The sequence below is a fragment of the Schistocerca cancellata genome, chromosome 4 (genome assembly GCF_023864275.1).
Source record: "Schistocerca cancellata isolate TAMUIC-IGC-003103 chromosome 4, iqSchCanc2.1, whole genome shotgun sequence".
Lineage (NCBI taxonomy): Eukaryota > Metazoa > Arthropoda > Insecta > Orthoptera > Acrididae > Schistocerca > Schistocerca cancellata.
Window position 1 is genome coordinate 704,594,095 of NC_064629.1, and position 23,740 is coordinate 704,617,834.

The window sequence follows — 23,740 nt, forward strand, 5'->3', positions numbered from 1 at the left end:
ATTAATGATGCTTTCTGTCGCTTACGTACGTGTTACAATGCGTAGGCTTGTCGACATACTTGCACGCATTTTCATTCATAGCTCAGCCAAAGATATTCTGCCCGTTATTTTACTCTAGAGGCAAGGCTTTTCCTAATCAGTTACAGCGAATGCTAGGACGTTTCGATTTCCTTGTCCGTCCTTGCCCAAACCAAATTTGTTGTTCATCTCTAAATGGTAGCGGTAATGAACGAACGTTAAACTCAAACTTGCTCCATTCTTTTCTTCATCGATTGATTAAGCTTCTTTACTTTTACACAGTATATCTGAACTATAAAAAAGAGATTATTCCAGGAATGTCAGCGTTGAGCCATGTCATGAACTATACAAAATGGTGTGCACTTGCTACTGGAATTGTCTGAATGGATCTCGACCCGGTGAAAATGACCAAAGTTCGTCGATACCGAGGCATGAAAACCGTTTATAGGTTGGAAATACATATACTCATCACCGACATTCCAGGAGTCGGAAGCTTCCCGTCACTTACACGTTCTTCGATTAGTCTGCCATCAAAGATTTATTTTCGCGAAGGTAAATTTGGGGAGACAATCTCAAGCAATTTTTTCCCGCAACCTCACCGAAACACAGGCATAATAATGAGAGTATGTCGTAGATGCAAATTCTGCAATAGTCTCCTGTACTGATTCTTCAGATGAATGTTTTGTCACCCTCAGCTGTTCAAGAAGCTCCTTGAAAACCTTCATTCGATGTTTCTTCTGTTTTTTATCAGACGAGGGACAAACTTTATTGAAGTCGATGAACTCTTCAGTTTTTTTTCTTAAAAATCTGACGATAAAAACTGAGTTTTCAACGTTTCCAGAGGGTCTCTAACAGACGAAAATTGGCACACACCAGACTTTTAATTGTCTGAACATGAGCGCCACCAGCTGCTGTCGTAGGTCTTCCTGGTCGAGTGTCATCTTCAGCTAATTGTCGACAACTGTTGAATCGGGAGAATCATTCGTAATACTGTGATCGATCTCGAGCGTCATCTCCAAAGTTCGTTTCAATATTTCATACGATTCTGCAAATATTTTATTGATGTTCACGTAAATTTCCTGTCACTGTAGTCACTGCAGTTGCCACGATCAATGGGCCAGCCATCATTCAAACAACATTACCCTTGAAATAAAACAAGATGTCAGCTGTGTGGTAGGCTTTGACGGAGACAGTACATTTGACATCGTGTCGCTCCAAGAATCTGCTTATTTTCGTAGAGGTATTGCCAACAAACGGCATACATGTTAGTGATTTGTGCTCCTTTTTTCCGTATGGAACGGGCTACCTATGTTCTATCAGTCAACAAGGCTCAAGAAATTGTCGTGAAATGTGCCACACGCTCATCTAGACGACACCGCTGAAGAGCAACATTTCAAAGTCAGAAAAAGTCGTCATCCACGAGTTGCACCATGACCCAAATTTGGTCTCCTACCCGTTGACGAATGGAACACTACAGTGTAGCTCCTGTGCTCATAACATAAACAGAATATTTATTGACTTCTCGATGAAGCAGAGTACTGGAAAATAGGAGATCTGAAAAGTCGTCTCCAGAGAAAAACATCTAACTTGTTCACAGTTCAAATGGTTCAAATGGCTCTGAGCACTATGGGACTTAACAGCTATGGTCATCAGTCCCCTAGAACTTAGAACTACTTAAACCTAACTAACCTAAGGACATCACACAACACCCAGTCATCACGAGGCAGAGAAAATCCCTGACCCCGCCGGGAATCGAACCCGGGAACCCGGGCGTGGGAAGCGAGAATGCTACCGCACGACTGTTCACAGTAACTTCGATGTGAAAACTGTCAAGAAATTTTGGCCACAAGCTGCTGCTCTGTCACGACTGTATGGGCTGCCAAAAGCCCCGAAAGGGGGCATCTTCTGAGTCAATCTGTGGGGAAATACCACCATCACACCCATAATTCCATGCATTTTGTGCAACATCTACAGGAACTTAACCTCAGTGATAGTGATCTGCTGGTGAGTTCTGATGTAGTGTCCCTCTTCACCAAGGTACTACTACAACAAGTAATGGAACTGATCAGCAAGAAATTCAGGACCGACTCGACGAGACTTTTTTTTGAGTGTGCTCTCCTCAGTTTGCTTCCTTTTTGATGGAAATTATTACCAACAGACGGACAGCGACACCATCGTATGCCTTATATCACTGCTTTTAGTGAATTTGTTCATGGAAGATTTCAAGGAGAAGGCTTCTGAATAAGCCCAACTAAAACCAACCCGTTTTCACCATTACGTAAATGACACATATGCCACATCTGTCATTAGACCACATGAATAAGACAGCTTTGATGAATTTCTCAATCACCTCAATTCATTCCACCCTGACATATAATTTACCATGGAGGTAGAGCAGGATGGTGTTCTCCCATTCTTTGATGTCCTGGTGAAACGTAAACCAGGTGGTAAGCTGGGACACAGTGTGTATAGAAAACCTACAGACACTGTGAAAAGCGTCAAAGCAGTAGGCCTCATTTCTTTTCATTCCGCGGTATGTCATTTGTATATGCAAATTAGAGTCAGTCTGATATGCAAATTAATCTCATTTCAAATTGATCAAATTTCAAATTAATCCAATTGAAATTGGGGGACTGCAGAAACACACGTTTATTTCCAATTGTAATTCAACAACAGTGATTGCATAGGTTACTACTTCCTTACTTCCATCTCGACACTTGTATGTATTCCATTGCATGTACCGGGTATACACAAAGACACTTACTGCATGCTGTGCCAGCCACAGAACGACCATGGTAGTTCAACAGAGAAACCATCCCAACCCCTGCTTGTTTAAGAGGCAGGAAACGCATTGTCCTCTTTTGCCAGGTTCGGGTAGGGGAGGATGGATGCTGTGCTTCTGCCCACTTCCTGGAGCGACATTACCAGCCAGACAGACACTGTAACATTTTTCCACTAAGGCATCTGTGAGACATTCTCCTGGTGGAAAGGGGATTTTGTAAATAACACAACCAGTTTTCTTGAAATATTCTTATGAGAATACTTTCTAGGGGAAATACTAATCTCAAAAGCTTTATAAAAGACACGAGCAGTCCTTGGGAATGACAATCACATGCTTTGGCCGTCTGTTCAGCAACTAGCCCAACATTTTCCCCTTTGATTTCTCTCTTTATGTCCCCACACTTGAAAAAATCATGCAAAAGGCAACAGTAATAAGACATCTAGATTGGTTGGCATATAACAATTTAAAATTTTTAAATGCATGTTTCTGGAAATGCGGTTTCCGTACACTTGATTGGGAGGAACACATTTTCCTACAGTGATGGGAGTATAGGGTCGTTTGCTTAATTTTTGACTGGCAGGACAAAAATGTTACTTTCTGATTGGCAGCCGCTGCTGAGGCACAGGAAACATCCACAGAACTGAGGCGCTTACACTTTTACAACACCTCATTTAGTATTCTGTGCTGAGCAGCGTTCTTCAGGCTCTGCTTGCTCAGAGGAGACTTCAGCTTCTATTTGCAGCAGAGTCACTTCGCATTCTACACTTAGCAGAGACACTGTGGGTTCCGCATGGGGTGAGACTTCGCCCAGCAGACATTGGTTCTGACCTCATCAGACGATGATGTGGCAGTGGCACGAGACACTGGGAGCTCCCACAGGCACCACCAGAGGTATACGTCACAATGGATTTGACAACCCTCAATAATTTCACCACTAGTTTCTACATGGCCACTGGGGCTGGCACAGTTCCACAGCATCTTCACTTATGTTCCAGCCCTGAATGCAATCATTGTTGTTGAATCATGAATTTGAATCAGTTAAAATGTAATATGTTAAAGAGTTGAACTTACCATCATGTACTTCTTTTCCTGAACTTTGATAACCACAATTCACTTAAATTTTACCTTTTTGAGTTTATTATTATTGTCATTACATCTGGAATAACTTTTATGAATTACTAGACAATTTTTAATATAATCAGTTTGTGATAATAAATTCAAGAATTTATTATATCTTTGAATTTCATTTAACAGCTAGTCACCCCTGAGTACAATTAAGCACTCCGTCATCAGGCCACATGTGGCCCACCGGGACCATCCGACCGCCGTGTCATCCTCAGTTGAGGATGCGGATAGGAGGGGCGTGTGGTCAACACACCGCTCTCCCAGTCGTTATGATGGTTTTCTTTGACCGGAGCCACTACTATTCAGTCGAGTAGCTCCTCAATTGGCATCACGAGGCTGAGTGCACCCCGAAAAATGGCAACAGCGCATGGTGGCCCAGATGGTCACCCATCCAAGTGCCGGCCACGCCCGACAGTGTTTAACTTCGGTGATCTGACGGGAACCGGTGTATCCACTGCGGCAAGGCCATTGCCTGGGTACAATTAAGGAAACTATGTAACTACCCCACCCACTGATCCAGTGCTGGGCCAAAAACTAGTGTTCATTAATTCCATTTCACAGAGTTTAATAAGCATGGTTCCTTGGGGGAAAGAACTATATAGATAAATGACTAGCATCATTCCACATTCCCTTTAATAGTAAGGAGAGTTTCACAACTTCTAAAACAAGCTTATTGGTTTAAAATGTTTCTTAAATCTTTCATAAACCAATTTGAACATCTGATGTATCTGCTGGTGACATCCAAGTAGAGAAATTACACATTACCTGTATTTTATTCCTTTCAGGGATATACATATTAGTCTCTCTCTCTCTCTCTTTCTTCTGTATCTAACAGGTAAACTTGAAGAATGATATAATACTGATAAAAACAGTATAATAACACATCCATTAATCAGGCTAATATGCCAGAGGATATAATTCATTTGTCATTCAATATGTGTTGCCAGCAGTTTAAATGAGACCAGTGTTTGTTGATTGTTGATGCTTAACATTATTGTCTGAGTACAAATGTTAACACAACACTTTTCTGGGTGCTGCCAGTTGTGCCAATTCAGAAATTTCTAATTTGAACATGCTCAGGCCAGATGATTACAAATACGTACACACAGTGATTTTCCTCACGGTTTTAAACCCCTTCCCCCCTCTCTCCCCTTCCTGCAGGATAGGCATTGTTCTAAAGCTTAGGAACATTTTTAGTCTTAATGATGTAGCTTTTGACTGTTCATTGGCTCAACTACAAAGTCAATGGTTACCTTGACTCTTTTTGTTATTACTACTATTACGAATTCAGTTTATCATTCCGTGATATTCCTCTTTGCATTGTTCAGGTTCCCACGAGTGTCATGCTAATATGGGACTGACAGGTTCATGCAGGTCATTCGGAATGTCCTACATTACTAATGCCTGAAATGACAACTGTATTGCTTGCCTGGTAGTGCAGGACCATACAGCCATGTCACATACCTAGAGTCAGGAAATGAGTTTGTTTACAGCAAGACAAGTACCCACATAGATGGTATCATGATATGTGGAACATAATGGACTGTTAGCACAGTGACTACTGTTATGACCTCCTTTGAGACAGCAGCAAAGAGAGGCAAGCCATCAGTGGTGTGCCCAATTAAAACACTTACACAGCTGTGATACCATGTCTTCTTTTCAGAAGAGTTCCGGGTCTGTGTAGAGCATTATAATGGATGTTATTCATGTGTGGAGGCTTCAAGGAGTCTGAACATTGCCATACTGCATTTTTCATCATTGTGTGAGCCCAGTAAAACACAATCACCTATGATTCACACAGTCAGTAAATTGGACTGAAGGCATTATGTTTCTTATGTGTGGAGGCTGGTGCTTGTGCCCTATCTTTGAGGCTTCCATGACACTGACATTACCTTTCAACAAGATAACAGAAGACTGCATTTTGCTCATTATCTCATGTCTTACCTTGATACAAAGGGTATTTGAATGTTGCCTGGCCAGTAAATTATCCAGATATCTCACCCAACTCTGGTATACATTTGAAACAGTATGAAATATTGTACCCATGTGTGTCATCCAATCTTAGTTCAACTCTATGCCCAGCTGGGTTAGGGATGTTGTTACTGCCAGAAGTGGCAGCACTAGGTACTGAATTTCACACCCTGTATACCAACAAATGAAATTATGTGTTCTTCCTATTATACTGTAAAGACAATAACTAAAATTTTGTTGATTACTATCCTTCCTGGTGTTGCAATTTTGACTGCCATCACAGTATTATTAGAATTTACCTTTTATGATTTTACACCTTTCATAAGGGGGTGATTTACTAATCATTGCAAATGATTCAATAATCACTAATCACTCATATTGTACATGAGGAATTCTGACTATTGTAGAGTCGTCTTCTGCAGAAAGACATCAGAAAAATAAATAAAAGGAAATTTTAGGAGGAAAGAAGGAAGGAAGACAAGGATTTAATGTTCCACAAAAACCTAGGTCATCTTAGGTGGAACATAGATCAGATTTCACAAGGATGGATCAGGAAATTGGCTGTGGTCTTTATGAAGCATTGGCCTTAAGTGATTTTGAAAACTGGATGGACAACTGAGAGTTTTGTTGCTAATTATCTTTATTCTTTTCCACTTTTATTCTTATATACAGTACAGCAGATTATGGACATACTTATGAGTTGCTCACTCTTCATTGTCAAAGGAATGTTTAAAAAATTAAAAGCTAAACTTCTATATTTATATTTTGTGCAAAGATAAAATTTCAAGTTTTGAACAGATAAACTATATTTCGACACTTTGGTATTTAATCACAGCATTCTACAGTTGCATTTTCTATTATCAACAAGTTACAGTATTGCACTAGTTCCCAAGAGGAAACTCCTAAGGAATTTCAATGTATTTCAGCACAGATATTACACTCTCTTCACATTAGCACCATTTAAAAAAAATAAAAATAAAAAATTATCTCTTGACATTTAACAACCAAGTTCATCCATTTATTAAGGAACCAATTGTTGAGTGTGCTACTGAACTACGTATTCTTTTGGTTGTGCTTGTTTCTGCATTTCTCGTTGTTTGAGATCCTGTATCAGTGGGGAGATCTCAGAAATTGGAGTTCCTAGCACTTCTTCACAAGCATCTTGAATTACCTGGTCTAGCATCAAGGATGATATCTGCTCATCAGTCAGCATTTCAACACTGAAAATTGCATGAGAAACTAGTAAATCACATACATAAGAGAAAGAATAAAAACATATGTATGAATATTAATGTAATTTAAATATTAGTTTGCTGATACATCTGTACCACTCTAAAATCCCACACTTCAATATGAGAAGTTTTGTATTATTTAAAAGAGAGGAGATGTGTGAAATGAAAGTAAAGTTATCTTGAATGTTACATGCCACTGAATTTGACTTGATTCTTACTTTACCTATGAATTTAGTTTGTTGTTTTTTTAAGTTTTGCACATGCCACAACTACTGTTACCGAAATAAAAATATATAAAACCTCATGCTAATTTGAAATGATATGTGAAACATATTTAAGATTGAGTGAAATGTCTGTGTGACTGTTTATAACCATTACATTTACATGTTTTGTGACAAGTCATTTATTACCTTTGAAATGAAAATATGTTTTTGATTTTTTCCCCTTATTCCACATCCACAAGGGCCATTTCACTTGGGATCTGAGGAACGTAACTAGCATATTTGTTTCTCTTTGTAAATATTCATTGTGTATTCTTGTTTTATGTGCCCATGGTCTAAGAATAGTGTCTTTGATTAGTAATCAAAATATTCTCAGTCCTAGGTTTGAAACATGCCACCACTTAAATTTTGATTAATAATCGTCATTGGTGGCCAAAGACTTCTGGCATAAGAAGTCACCCTCATTCTGCCAACGGAGGAGCTGACAGAGGAGCAGGGCACTCTCTTGTCCTTGTAGTGGGAAACTGCCCCTAAAGGTGGAAGAATCAGCAATGATCAACAGCATGAGGATGCAGAACGCAATGAAACCACTGCATTAAAGACACATAACATGTACCCGCAGGACATGTGGCCTGTATCTGAACAAGTGTCATGATGACCTCTCCATTGGAAAAATATTCCAGAACAGTCCCCCCATTGCGATCTCTGGAAGGGGACTGCCAAGAGGGAGGTGACCATGAGAAAAAGATTGAATAACCAACAAAAGGATAATGTTCTATGAGCTGGGGGGGGGGGGGGGGGGCAGGGAATGTCAGAAGCTTGAATGTGGTAGGCAAGCTAGACAACTTGAAAAGGGTAATGCAACAGCTCAATCTAGATAGAGTAGGAGTCAGTGAAGTGAAATGGAAAGAAGACAAAGATTTCTGGTCAGATGAGTATAGGGTAATATCAACAGCAGCAGATTTGTTATGAATAGGAAGGTAGGGCAGCAAGTATGTTACTGTGAACAGTTCAGTGATAGGATTGTTCTTATCAGAATCAACAGCAAACCAACATTCACAATCACAATTCTGGTAAACATCACAAGCTGAAGGTGAAGAGAGAGAGAGAGAGAGAGAGAGAGAGAGAGAGAGAGAGAGAGAGAGAGTGCATGAGGATACTGAAAGGGTAATATAGTACGTAAAGGGAGAGGAAAATCTAATATTCATGGGGGAAAGGACTGCAGTTGTAGCGTAAGGAGTAGAAGAAAAGGTTACAGGAGAATATGGGCTTGGGACAAGGAATGAGAGAGGAGAAAGACTAGTTGAGTTCTGTAATAAATTTAAGTTAGTAATAGTGAATGCTCTGTTCAAGACTCACAGGAGCAGGAGATATACTTGAAAAAGGCTGGATGATATGGGAAGATTTCAGTTAGATTACATCATGGTCAAAAGAGATTCTAAAACCAGATATGGGATTATAAGGTGTACCCAGGTGTAGATACTGACTCAGATTACAATGTAGTAGTGATGAAGAATAGGCCAAATTTTAAGAGATTAGTCAGGAAGAATCAATATGCAAAGAAGTGGGATACAGAAGTATTGAGGAATGATGAGATATGGTGTAAGTTCTCTAAGGCTATACGTACAGCAATGAGGAATAGCTTAGTAGACAGTACAGTTGAAGAGGAATGGACATCTCTAAAAAGGGCAATCACAGAAGTTGGAAAGAAAAACACAGGTAGGAAGAAGGTAGCTGCAAAGATACCATGGGTAACAGAAGAGATACTTCAGTTAATCGATGAAAGAAGGAAGTACAAAAACGTTTAGGGGTATCCAGGGATACAGAAATACAAGTCACATAGGAATGAAATAAATAGGACGTTCAAGGAAGCTAAGACAAAATGGCTGCATGAAAATGTGAAGAAATCAAAAAAGAAATTATTGTTGGAAGGATTGACTCAGTATACAGGACAGTCAAAACAACCTTTGGCAAAATTAAAAGCAAGGGTTGTAACATTAAGAGTGCAACAGGAATTCCACTGTTAAATGCAGAGGGAAGAGCAGATAGGCCGAAAGAGTACACTGAAGGCCTCTATGAGGGGGAAGATTTGTCTGATGTGATAGAAGGAACAGGAGTCGATTTAGAAGAGAAAGGGGATTCAGTATAAGAAACAAAATTTAAGAGAGCTTTGGAGGACTTACGACTAAATAAGGCAGGAGAGATAGATAACATTCCATTAGCAATTCTAAAATCAGTTGGGGAAATGGCAACAAAATGGCCATACAAATTGGTGTGTAGAATGTATGAGTCTGGTGAGATACCATCTGACTTTCGGAAAAATATCATCCACACAATTCCAAAAACTGCAAGAGCTGAGAAGTGTGAGAATTATCACACAATCAGCTTAACAGCTCATGCATAAAAGTTGCTTACAAGAATACTACACAGAAGACTGGAAAATAAAATCGAGGCTGTGTTAGATGACAATCAGTTTAGCTTCAGGAAAGGTATAGACACCAGAGAGGCAATTCTGACATTGCAGTTGATAATGGAATCAAGGCTAAAGAAAAATCAAAACATGCTCATAGGATCTGTTGACCTGGAAAAAGTGTTAGAAGACGTAAAATGGTGCAATATGTTGGAAATTCTGAGCAAAATAGGGGTAGGCTATAGGGAGAGACAGGTAATATACAATATGTATAAGAGCCAAGAGGGAATAATTAGAGTGGGTGACCCAGAACGAAGGAGATCATGTATGTAAAATTAGAGAGATTCGAGTGCGCATGGAGGCTTTCAGACAGTCGTTCTTCCCGCGAACCATACGCGACTGGAACAGAAAAGGGAGGTAATGACAGTGGCACGTAAAGTGCCCTCCACCACACACCACTGGGTGGCTTGCGGAGTATAAATGTAGATGTAGATGTAGATGTAGATGTAGATGTAGATGTAGAAGTGCTCAGATTAAAAAGAATGTAAGACAAGGACGTAGTCTTTCACCCCTACTGTTCAATCTGTACATCGAAGAAGCAATGATGGAAATAAAAGAAAGGTTCAGGAGTGGAATTAAAATTCAAGGTGAAAGGATAACAATGATAAGATTTGCTGATGACATTGCTATTCTGAGTGAAAGTGAAGAAGAATTATATGATCTGCTGAATGGAATGAACAGTCTAATGAGTACAGAATATGGACTGAGAGTAAATTGAAGAAAGATATAAGTAATGAGATGTAGCAGAAATGAGAACAGTGAGAAACTTAACATCAAGATTGATGGTCATAAAGCAGATGAAGTTAAGGAAGTCTACTACCTAGGCAGCAAAACAACCAACGACAGACACAGCAAAGAGGACATCAAAACCAGATTAGCACTGGCAAAAAGGGCATTCCTGGTCAAGAGAAGTCTATTACTATCAAACATAGGCCTTAACTTGAGGAAGAAATTTCTGAGAATGTAATCTGGACCACAGCATTGTATGGTAGTGAAATATAGACTGTGGGAAAACCACAACAGAAGAGAATCAAAGCATTTGAGATTTGGCGTTACAGACGAATGTTGAAAATCAGGTGGACTGGTAATGTAAGGAATGAGAAGGTTCTGCACAGAATCTGAGAGGAAAGGAAAATGTGGAAAACACTGCCAAGGAGAAGGGACAGGATGATAGGACATTTTTTAAGACATCAGGGAATGATTTCCATGGTACTAGAGGGATCTGTAGAGGGCAAAAACTGTAGAGGAAGATGGAGATTGGAATACACCAACAAATAACTGAGGATGATGGTTGGAAGTGTTACTCTGAGATGAAGAGATTGGCACAGGAGAGGAATTCATTGCAGGCTGCATCAAACCAGTCAGAAGACTGATGACTTAACAAAATTCGTGTTTTTCTGCCGCATTGTACATCCTGGAGAAGCTCCTCACTTTGGATCGATTGGCAAGAAAAGTATTTCTAATCCAATCTGGTAATGTACTGTGTCCACTAATGGGGCAACTGCTTACAATGTCAGCACTGTTTTATGAGACTTTCTATGGTCACAGGATGGACATTCATAGGGCAGTACTTGAACATCACTGTCTGACATATGCAGTAATCAGTATGGAGAAGATACAGTATATCTCAGTGTTTACATGATTTCTCTTCAGCTATGATTTCGTGGACTTCATTAAAATTATATTATCTGAATTTAAAAATCCACATACTATATTCTACAAAGCTTTTGGGTTAACCAGTTCCCTCCATAAGCCATGGAGGTTGCTGTTGGTGGAAAGCTTGTGTGCCTCAGCAATGCAGATAACCATACCATAGGTGCAATCATAATGGAGGGGTATCTGTCGAGGGGCCAGACAAACATGTGGTTCCTGAAGAGAGGCAGCAGCCTTTTCAGTAGTTGCAGGGGCAACAGTCTGGATGAGTGACTCATCTGGTCTTGTAACATCAACCAAAACGGCTTTGCTGTGCTGGTACTGTGAATGGCTGAAAACAAGGGAAACTCAGCTGTAATTTTTCCCGAGTTTGCAGCTCTACTGTATGGCTAAATGGTGATGGCATCCTCTTTGGTAAAACATTCTGGAGGTAAAATAGTCCCTCATTTGGATCTCTGGGCATGGATTACTCAAGAAGATGTCATTATCAAGAGAAACAAAATGTGTTCTACAGATCAGAATGAGGAATGTCAGATCCCTTAATTGGACAGGTAGATTAGAAAATTTGAAAAGGGAAATGGATAGGTTGAAGTTAGATATAATGGGAATTAGTGAAGTGTGGTGGCAGAAGGAGCAGGACTTCAAGTCAGGTGAATATAGGATTATAAATACAAAATCAAATAGGAACACAGGTCAGCTACTATGAACAGCATAGTGTAGGCATTACTGTAGCCAAGATAGACTTGAAGCCCACATCCACCACAGCAGTACAAGTTTACATGCCATCTAACTCCACACATGATGACGAGACTGAGGAAACATATGATGAGATAAAACAAATTATTCACACAGTTAAGGGAGATGAAAATTTAAGAGTCACGGGGGACTGGAATTTGATAGCAGAAACAGAAAGAGAAGAAAAAATAGAAGGTGCATATGGACTGGGGGAAAAGAATGAAAGAGGAAGCCGCCTGGTAGAATTTTGCGCAGAGCATAATTTAATAATCACTAACACCTGGCCGGTCGGAGTGGTCGAGCAGTTCTAGGCACTACAGTCTGGAGCTGCGCAACCGCTATGGTTGCAGGTTCGACTCCTGCCTGGGGCATGGATGTGTGTGATGTCCTTAGGTTAATTAGGTTTAAGTAGTTCTAAGTTCTAGGGGACTGATGACCTCAGACGTTAAGTCCCACAGTGGTCAGAGCCATTTGAACCATTTGAACTAACACCTGTTTTAAGAATCATGAAAGATGGTTGTATATGTGGAAGAGACCTGGAGACATTGGAAGGTTCCAGATCAATTACATAATGACAAGAGAGAGATTTTGGAAATAGATTTTAAATTGTAATACATTTCCAGGGGCAGATGTGGATGCTGACCACAATTTATTAGTTATGAATTGTAGATTACAACTGAAGAAATTGCAAAAAAGGTAGGAATTTAAGGAGATGGGACATGGATAAACTAAAAGATCCAGCAATTGTTCAGAGTTTCAGAGGAAGCATTAGAGAATGATTGACAATAACAGTGGGAAAGGAATACAGTAGAAAAAGAATGGGTAGATTTGACAGAGGAAATAGTGAAGGCAGCTGAGGATCAAGCAGATACAAAGTTGAGGACTAGTAGAAATCCATGGGTAACACAAGAGATACTGAATTCAGTTGATGAAAGGAGCAAATATAAAAATGCAACAAATGAAGCAGGTGAAAGGGAATACAAAGTCTAAAAAATAAGATTGACAGGAAGTGCAAAATGGCTAAGCATGGATGGCTAGAGGAAAAATTTACAGATTTAGAAGCATATATCACTAGGGGAAGGATAGATACCACCTACAGGAAAATTAAAGTGACGTTTGGAGAAAAGGGAACCACCTGCATGAATATCAAGAGCTCAGATTGGAAACCTGTCCTGAGCAGAGAAGGATGAATGGCAGAAGGAATTATATAGATGGGTTGTACAGGAGAGATGTACTTGAGAAGAGTTAGATGAAGATGAGATATGAGATAAATTACTGTATGAAGAATTTGACAGAGCAGTGAAAGATCTAAGTCAAAACAAGACCCTCGGAGTAGACAACATTCCATTAGAACTAGTGGTTGCCTTAGGAGAGCCAGCAATGACAAAACTCTTCCATCTGGGGAGAAAGATGTATGAGACAGGTGAAATATCCTCAGATTTCAAGCAGAATATAGTAATTCCAATTCCAAAGAAATCAGGTGCTGGCAGGTGTGAAAACTGACAAACTACCAGTTTAATAAGTCATGGTTTCAAAATACTGGCCAAGCGGTTCTAGGCGCTTCAGTCTCAAACCACACAACCGCTACAGTCGCAGGTTCGAATCCTGCCTCGGGCATGAATGTGTGTTATGTCCTTAGGTTAGTTAGGTATAAGTAGTTCTAAGTTCTAGGGGACTGATGACCTCAGATGTTAAGTCCCATAGTGCTCAGAGCCATTTGAACCAAAATACTGACACAAATTCCTTACAGAAGAATGGAGAAACTGGTAAAAGCTGACCTTGGGGAAGAACAGTTTGGATTCCACAGAAATGTGGGAACATGTTAGGCAATACTGACTCTATGATTTCTCATAGAAGATAGGTTAAGGAAAGGCAAACTGATGTTTATAGCATTTGTAGACTTAGAGAAAGCTTTTGACAGCTTGACTGGAATACTCTCTTTGAAATTCCAAGTGAAGTAGGGGTAAAATACAGGAAGTAAAAGGCTATTTACAACTTGTACAGAAACCAGATGGCAGTTACAAGAGTCAAAGGGCAGGAAAGGAAAGCAGTGGTTGAGAAGGGAGTGAGGCAGGGTTGTAGCCTATCCCCAATATTATTCAATCTATCCATTGAGAAAGCAGTAAAGGAAGCCAAAGAAAAATTTGGAGTAGGAATTAAAGTTGAGAGATAAGAAATAAAAACTCTGAAGTTTGCCTATGACATTGTAATTCTGTCAGAGACAGCAAAGGACTTGGAAGAGCATTTAAATGGAGTTGACAGTGTCTTGAAAGGAGGATACAAGATGAACATCTACAATAGCAAAATGAGGATAATGAAATGTAGTTGAATTAAATCATGTGATGCTGAGGGAATTAGATTAGGAAATGAGACACTGAAAGTAGTGGATGAGTTTTGCTATTTGGGCAGAAAATTAACTGATGATGGCTGAAGTAGAGAGGATATAAAATGTATTCTGGCAATTGCAAGAAAAGCTTTCCTAAACAAGAGAAATCTGTTAGCATCAAGCATAGATTTAAGTGTCAGGAAGTCTTTTCTGAAAGTATTTGTATGGAATTTAGCCCTATGGAACTGACACATGGATGATTAACAGTTTAGGCAAGAAGAGAATATAAGCTTTTGAAATGTGCTGCTACACAATAATGCTGAAGATTTGATCGGCAGATCACATAACTAATGAGGAGGTACTGAATAGACCTGGGGAGAAAAGAAATTTGTGGCACAACCTGAATATAAGAAGGGATTGGTCAGTAGGACACATTCAGAGATGTCAAGGGATCACCAATTTAGCACTAGAGGGAAGTGTGGGGCGTAAAAATCATAGAGGGAGACCAAGAGATGAATGCAGTAGCAGATTCAAAAAGAGGTATGTTGCAGTAGTGACTCAGAGATGAACAGGCTTGCACAGGATAGTGTAGCGTGGAGAGTCACATCATACCAGACTTCGGACTGAAGACCACAACAACAAGCCACATGTGCTTTTACTACTCTACTGTAAGGGAAGTAAATTCTTTCACAAAGATTTACAGATGTATCAATGAATACTTATTTTCCTACTTGTTTCGGGGGTCTTTATCTTCTTGTGTCAAGTGAAGCAACAGCACTTAAAATAGATAGCCATGACAGTGGAGTGCCTTTTATTGTTCAAAAAAGTTGGTATTTTGATCTGAGATAGGTACACATTTTAGGAAGGGTAACATCACAATTTTGAGCATTTTTATGAGTCACTGTAGAAAAATAAGGCATAGAATTTTGAATTGGTAGAATTAAGCATACTGTTCTGAAGTGTTAGTTAGTAAATCATTTCACTTGTGAACTTAATTTTGAAAAGTGTTTCCCAGTAGCCCCTTGACCATGCATCTTTCTCTGCCATAATTTCAATGTTACTGCCTTCCAGTTCATTGTGAAGGAAGGCCTGGTTTTTCTCAGATGTTATCAAAATCATTCTTTTGTTGCCTTAACCAAGATTTATTCAAAATTTACTGCTACATTTTCAAAGCATTCCTTCAGTTAGGAAGCTACTGATGATGGTATTGATCATCACATTCTGTTTCCTGAGTAGTTTGGGTTTTTATGCTTGAATGAGTATAGCTGATTTTTGTTGCCATATTTTTCCTTTTGTAAATTTTCATTTCTTAATTTAAAAATTTCAGTATATGTTTTCCTATTTTCTGAAATTCATTTCCTATAAGTTTGTCATACAGAAATTTTGTGTCATTATTTCAGGCTACAAAGTAGACATTGTAGATTCTACATGGGATACTTCATATTCTTCTCTAATAATAACACCTACAAATACAAGCAATTTTAACTGTGGGATAGGAATAAAGTGAAAAATTATGTAAATCTCCTACAACTATTTTCTTGTATTGTATCAGTGTTTTTGAATAGCTATTTCTTTAATTGTGTAGGAGGTGATGACTGGCAGTGACTAGAGTAATTCAAAGATCTGTCTATGTTACAGTCATACAATGGGAAAATGGAAAAAAGTTAAGAAATTATGCATAATTATTTGGAAATAGTATTTCCACATCTGTTCATTTCAATGAATTTTCCGAATATTTACAGAAATTGTCATTCTGCATGCAGACTGCAACTATCATTCAGTTATACTGTGTGTCCACGTGTAAAATGCAGAAGTACAACTTAACACAGAAGTACTATACCTTGCAAGGCTTTCACTGTCTGATGTAGACTCATCCTCTGCAGTAAGGTAATTAAGTGATTTTTCAAGTGGGGATGGAACTTTCTTTGTTGTTGTGGTAGACACATCTGAAAAAGGTGTAAATGTAAAATTAGTGCGGTTATGCATGAGAAATAAATTTCATTCTTAACATTGAATGACGAGAAATGCACCAGTGGGTAACACACAATTTGTGTACAACTGTGAAGTCTGAATTCCAGCCTAAGGGATATAATTAATCTCTTATTTCTATAAATATGCCACACTGTGTGGGTATGAACTGGCTGTGCATTTGCTAGAAGAATCAGTGTAAAAACAAAACTGTATGTGGCCTTAGACCATATATTATTTCTTTGTACATGTTACAAGTTGGTTTACATAACTGCATATTTACAATTTAGGAGAGGATGGTTCAACAGTGAATAATTTTATGTCAGTTGGCATGATTCATAACAGCACATTTATGCTTCATCAAGACAAAATGAATATGGTAAAATTAAGATCTTCAACTGTCTCCCAGTAACTGGTAGCTTTGGGATATCCTTTGCTAACAGAATACAACAAACTTCAAGAAACTGATCTGACTTCGAGCCTTAGCTCATGCAGGCTGAGTGGAATGCATTTTACTGAAGTTGCACCATCTACAGAGAGAAAAAACATAACCAATACATGAAAGTCAGTAAAAGCTAAAAGGAGGAACTGAACCCATGAGTTTTTCTGGTACCAATAAGTTTTTTGGCAATGTTGCTACCTAAATGAAAAAACTCAACATACAAGTCGTTTTTTAACTCATAAAAAAATCACACCACCAACCACTACCCTCCAATTTGCAGATGATGCAAGCTTCCTTATTAGTGGTAAAACAGAAGAAAAACTTAAAGACTCCGCTATCCAAACAATGAACAGTGTAGAACAGTGGTTCAGCTACAACAAGCTAATTATAAACTAATTATAAACAAAGAAAAGACAGTAGCACTGAACTTCTATAATGTAAAAGGAAGACACAACCCAAACATAGAAATAGAACTTAGGGACAGAGTTCTTGAAAGTGTTGACAGCACTAAATTTCTGGGACTCTGGCTCCAGAACAACACAAAATGGGAGGTACACACTGAATACTTGCAAAGAAAACTAAGCAAAACCTGTTACATGATACGGATCTTAAAAACCTGTTGCAGCAAAGCCAGCCTGTTAAATGTATACTACTCCTATGTGCACTCTGTAATTAAATATGGTATAATCTTCTGGGGAAATACAATAACAAATATTAAACTTTTCAGGCTGCAAAAGAGAATACTAAGAATTATTGAAGGGGTAAACAATACGATATCATGCAGACCCATATTCAAAAAACTGTCAGTTCTTCCTCATCCTTCCATTTTTATCTTCGAAACATCAGTTTTCATCAAACAGAAGATACACATGCACACAATACAAGGCAAAAATCTGACCTTCATATGAAACAGGTGAGAACATCATTGTGCCAAAAAGGCACACTACATACTTGGATAAAGATTTTCAATAATCTACCTAACCATATTAAATCAATAGGCAAACTCTGTAGTTTTAAGGCTGAAGTAAAGGCATATTTAATTGATCATTGCTTTTACAGTCTGACAGAATATATAAAAGCCAAACAACAAAAATAAAGATGCATTATTAATATTCTACTTTGTATGTTGCCTGTAATGGTTGTTGTATGTATGAATCTTTGCTAAATTACATCAATATCTAGTCCTTAGGATTGCAATACAAACTGTATTTTATCTTGTAAATACCTAACCATGTCCAATATCCTTGTATATATTCTATACATATAGGATTTGAAGGACTAAATAAATTAAAAAAAACATAACTTCAGGTGTAGGTCTAACAAGTCTAGCACACAGACAGGTTGGTTGCAGACCCTCAACTGGCCTCCTCCTAACCAACACTTGGCCATCACTGGCACCAAGGCATTTCCTCAACTCCCTGTCTAGCATGAGTAACAGATGTACAATATTTGACGGGATAAGTGATTTTAATAAAAGAGAAAAGATGAACCATGTATTGAAGACTTGTTACTGACATGAAACTCACTAAAAGAATCAAAAGTATTATGTAGAATTTAAAGAAATGCTGTATCATTAGTATGAAGTTAGAAACAGATAAAATTCAGTCTACATAAATAGGAACAATAAGCCATCACTGAAAGGCACATTTATAGTGTTTTTGACTTGTCACAGCTCCAAATAGAGCCCAATGTCAGAAAATTCAGATAGAAGTTAAAGACTGAAAGGATGTACATATGTTCATATTACAGACAACACAATGACATTTGGACACACCCATAAAGAAGGCAATCACTGCTGAAATAAAAAACTTTTGTTTTCTTTGAGGCAGGGATAACTCTTACATTCACACTCATTATCTGATGAATGGTGACGACAGTAGTGGCTAAGGATGCACAGAATGGAAAGGTACATGGAGGAGCAGAAGATACTGAATGGTTTCAGATAGTGGAGTGCACTGATGGAAGAATGTCATGAAGGAATACACTTGTGACATGTGTAGCTGACCTAAAAAGACTGTATTACATTTAAACACATTACTTAACTGCTTGAGTAATGAGTGGAACTTCTTTTAGAAATGTAAAAGTGCAAAATTTCTCTCATCTTGTTCTAGATGTAATTTTGGTGGTGAAGACAGTAGTGGCTAAGGGTGCACAGAATGGAAAGGTACATGGAGGAGCAGAAGACACTGAATGGTTTCAGATAGTGGAGTGCACTGATGGAAGAATGTCATGAAGGAATACACTTGTGACATGTGTAGCTGACCTAAAAAGACTGTATTACATTTAAACACTTTAGTTAACTGCTTGAGTAATGAGTGGAACTTCTTTTAGAAATGTAAAAGTGCAAAATTTCTCTCATCTTGTTCTAGATGTAATTTTTTAGAACAACGGATTTACAATTGTTATATCAGCTCTAACACATACAGTGCTCAAATTGCATACAGTGAAAATGGATCATTCTTGCTGGATTATTTTATGTCCTATCAATGTTGCTATCAAAAGATTTTTTTATCTATTACTCATAGGAGTTGTTTAACTCACTTTTCACTGAAAAAAGTGGAAATTGATTCTACACTTTCAAACCAAATTTATCATATTTGCCCTGTAAATCTACCCTACAGACCATAGACTTACTTTGAGCCGCACTCAAGATATTATGGCTATACAGTGAGTGGATATGGCACACCAAGCTCCCGCATTGAGGGTGCTACTGACACGTAACTCTGGCCTCAGCTGCCAACACCACCAACAACAGCTTTAATGGGCAAACCCCGTAGCTATGATGTCAAAATTAAGGCAACTGCACAGTCTAACCACAAAAATGCTGTGATTTTTGTGAATGCCATTAAATCATCCTTTTTATTTTCCACTTGATATTGCTCGTGAACTCTGTACGGGATTGGACTGTTCCTCAGTCTGATAATACTTCATTGATGTTGGATTATTATTTTCTATGGCCATTGACTTCTCCAAGTGCCCCTTTAACAAGACCTTGTACCTGATGATGATGATGATGATGATGATAAACAAAATAATAACATGATTACTATGTTGTCATATTCGACTCTATTTCTCCCTTGGGCTCTGTGTTCATCTAAAACTATAGAGTAGAGCTTGGCACAACTCTAAGGTGCAACTGTGTACAAATTTTAACACATTTGTTTATGATATTGACAAATCAAAACACAGCACAGATGCAGGAATTCCTAAAATTTTGACAGAAATGTCAACTGCAATGACAAATAATACTTTCTACAACAGCAAAATCAACAACTATAACAGCAAAAAATAGTGACAGAAAGCTATGAACCAAAACCCAGTCCCAGAGCCTCATCCTGAAACAGATGGTTTGAGCTCATATCAATATCAATAAGTCCACATTTTCATGCAAGTGAAATCTCAAATTTTGAGCTTAAGCATACTTACTTGTTTTCTAATTCAAAAATTTATAAATGGCATCATTTTCACATTTAGTAGCCAGTCCAAACGTTTTAAGTTGGAGTTGCCTTCCGGATGACTAGATTGTCACCAATCATATTCCAACACTATGGTTTTCCTGCCCCTAGATTCTGAGGTTCAAGCCCAAATTTTAACCCCTCTTTAAAAGAATTCTTAATTATAGCAACAATCCACAAAATGCCACTATCACCTCAGAGAACAATGTCTACAGAACATGAAGTGGGAAAAGTTCATGAACAGTAAAAAGGCCTATTAATAAGCAATCATCATGCAGTTTGAGTTCTTCAAGTAACGGCTCGCCTACAGGGATGGATAAAAATATGGTGCACCAAAAACACAACACATTACCATGCCTAATACTGTGTAGGAAGACCGTTGGCATTCAAAACAGCTTCTGGTCATTTCAAAATTGATAAATACAGGTCCTGTATGGTTTTCAATGGAATCTTATACCATTCTTCCTGTAAAATAGTGGCAAGTTCAGATAACGATGATGAAGGTCGATAGTGATCATGCATCCTTCTCCTCAAAAGTAGGCCACGAAGTCTCAATAATATTGTGACATGGTGACTGTTGTGGCCAGAGGAGATGCAAAGATACATCCCCATGCTCACAAAACCAAACCTGAACGATGCGAGATGCGTGACCAGGGGCCCCATCATCTTGGAACATAGCATCAGTATTTGGTAGCAGACATTGTACCTTGGGATAAACCTGATCAGCCACAAAGGTGACATAATCCTTGAGAGTAATGCGGTGTTGCTGAGGAACCATGGGCCCTGTGGAATACCAAGATATGGCTGCCCAACCCACCACCGAACCCCCAACATGTTTCACTCTTGGAATGGAAATTCAGTCAGAAGTTGGAAACAGTGTGAAAAAACCTATTGCGACCAAATTACATTCTTCCATTGCTTCTTGGCCTAGGTTTTGCAGCTTCAGCACCACATTTTCCTGTTTTGGCCTTTGCATCAGTGATGAGTGGTTCTGGAATTCCATCTCATCCTGTAATTCCCTGCTTAAGGAGTTCTCTTCATGTTGTTTTGGTACTGACAGTGTTCACAAGTATGACATTCATTTCTGCAGCAACCTTTACAGCTGTCATCATCTTATTTTTCATTGCAATGCTCTTCATTGACTGTCCATCATGATCACTCAACAAACATTTTCGCCTGCGCTGTGAATAGCTGCTTTCCTCGTATGCGATATAAATTTTTGATATGGTGCCCCCTGAAACACTAAACACTTTGACTCCCTTGGTTATGGAAGCACCCACTGTAAGAGCACCAACAATTTGCCATATTTGAATTCACTTAGCACTGACATAATGCACTCATAACTATACAGAACACTGTTCTGATCATGACCAACACTTGCAATATTGGGGACATTGCACAGGTGCAGTTTATAGTCAGATACAACAATGCAACCTGCAGGCCTGGTTAGCATCTGCACTTATATTCAAGCATGCATTTCTCACGGTATTTCAATCTTTTCATCCAATCCCTGTAGGTTGACATGGATCCTAACCTCTTCACATCATTCAAAACAGTAACAATCTCATGCATTGCCTGAATCAGATGATAGTTTTAACAAGCGTAAAGTAACTAGAAATTTGGCAAGAACTGATTCAAGATGCACAACTGCAATAATTTTCTTTAACAGTGTGCAATCTGTTGTCTATGGAGAAAACTTAATCACACTGCTGTAGTGTCTAAAAGTCAGCTACAGCACACTGATCCACTATTGTCATACCAAATATCATAAGGAAACACAATTCTAGAGGTACATTACTAAACATCAGCCACTCTCACTAAACTGATGTTCTCCTTGACAGTGTAAAATACTGAAGTACAGTTGCTGTTTGATACAAACGCATCCAACATGTGAGTTAATGAGCATTTTGCTCTGATTTAAGTATGTGGCCGAAAGAGTCAGCCTTCAGGAATTGTGAAACAAACCCTGCTGTTTAGGACTGTGTGCCACAAAGAGCACAGACTCACCGCAAGATGGGGAAATTCACAGGCATCTATGGTGCTGAATGAGGCCTAAGAACTGTAGTGTGCGAGTGAGACAGACGAGAACCTATGACATAGGAAAACCCCATAGAAGCTGTTTGTGGCCAGGGAGACATACCAGTGTTACATATGGTTGACCTAAGATTGGCCATAAAGGGGAACATTTAGGAAAACTATTTAATTCTATAGTAATTCAGGGAATTATGCCACAGTAATTTTAATCTACCATCCTTCATAAATTTTCATTGTGATCCCAACAAAACTTGAATATTGATCATATCTATAATAGTTTAGGATTTTCTGTTAAAGTGATATTAACAAGTTTTGTAACAAAGACCTGAACACTAAAATCTGAATGCTTTGGTCGATCTTAATAATCAACATTTCATATACAAGCGCATCATTAAAATGACAAATGTTGTAAATATCAACTCTGTAACTTTATTTGTTTAAACAATATAGGAAATTTCAATTATCAGTACTTTCAGTTAAGCCGCAGATCATCATTTCCTCCACACAAAACACATTGAATGATGACAGCATGTCACCGTATTGAATCATTAGGTAATAGAATATTTGTTGTAAATTTTAGTGCATAAAAGTTACTTCTGTTCATTATTTATTTGTCAGAAAGCACATTGGTGCAAAGCTACTTCCCATGACATTCAAAGTTAAGAAGGAAATTACATTGGTTTTATGTAAAAGAATTTAACATTTATTATGTAATGGACATTACTGTTACTTCATTTAGAACATGAAAGTGGTCAAGCTTTGATTATTTAAATATGTTAAAATGAAAAATAACGTAGAATAAGCTGTAGCCAATCAGATGGATGGCTTCAGGAAAGGGAATTGCACTAGTCTGTTGAGCGAGGATGTTTGGCACATGGGAAATTCAGCCAGGGACGGGCAGAGGACAGTGTGGGTGGAGACCAGAAAGCAGATGGTCAGTCTTTAGGTAGCTAGGAAGTGAAACAACTTAGAAAATTTCACATTGTGTGGTACTGCACGACTTAGTCTCTGAACGGTGAGCATCCGTGCACCTGATGTGAACTCTAACTCTTCACGTAGTTAATGAGGTGGAGTATTGGACTTGTAATTCACAATGCAATTGTGAATGATTGAACCATGTCAAATGGATATGCACTTCAGTGTAATAGTAATTCTAAATACGACCACTTCCACTATTAGTTTGCTTTCTGAATAAACATTATTCTAACCAAATTGCAACTGTGTGGCCTACATCATTTATGGGTCGTTAATTTAGCTCCCGATATTATTATTACTGTTGTTATATGTTATAATAATGCTTTGAAGAGG

The 23,740-nt window shown here is 38.5% G+C and overlaps 1 protein-coding gene and 1 pseudogene across 2 annotated transcripts in view; both read right to left on the reverse strand.

Annotated features, from left to right (window-relative positions):
- Positions 1-4,280: 4,280 nt before the first annotated feature.
- Positions 4,281-4,398, reverse strand: LOC126185447 (5S ribosomal RNA; annotated as a pseudogene).
- Positions 4,399-6,518: 2,120 nt separating this feature from the next.
- Positions 6,519-23,740, reverse strand: part of LOC126183855 (uncharacterized) — a 252,093-nt gene continuing 234,871 nt past the window's right edge. For both annotated transcript variants that reach the window (XM_049926145.1, XM_049926144.1), the window contains 2 exons: positions 16,374-16,479; positions 6,519-7,116 (listed from right to left, as the gene is read on the reverse strand). In XM_049926145.1, coding sequence (XP_049782102.1) covers positions 6,942-7,116; positions 16,374-16,479 — 281 coding nt within the window. In that variant the 3' untranslated portion in view covers positions 6,519-6,941. The remainder of the gene's footprint in view (positions 7,117-16,373; positions 16,480-23,740) is intronic.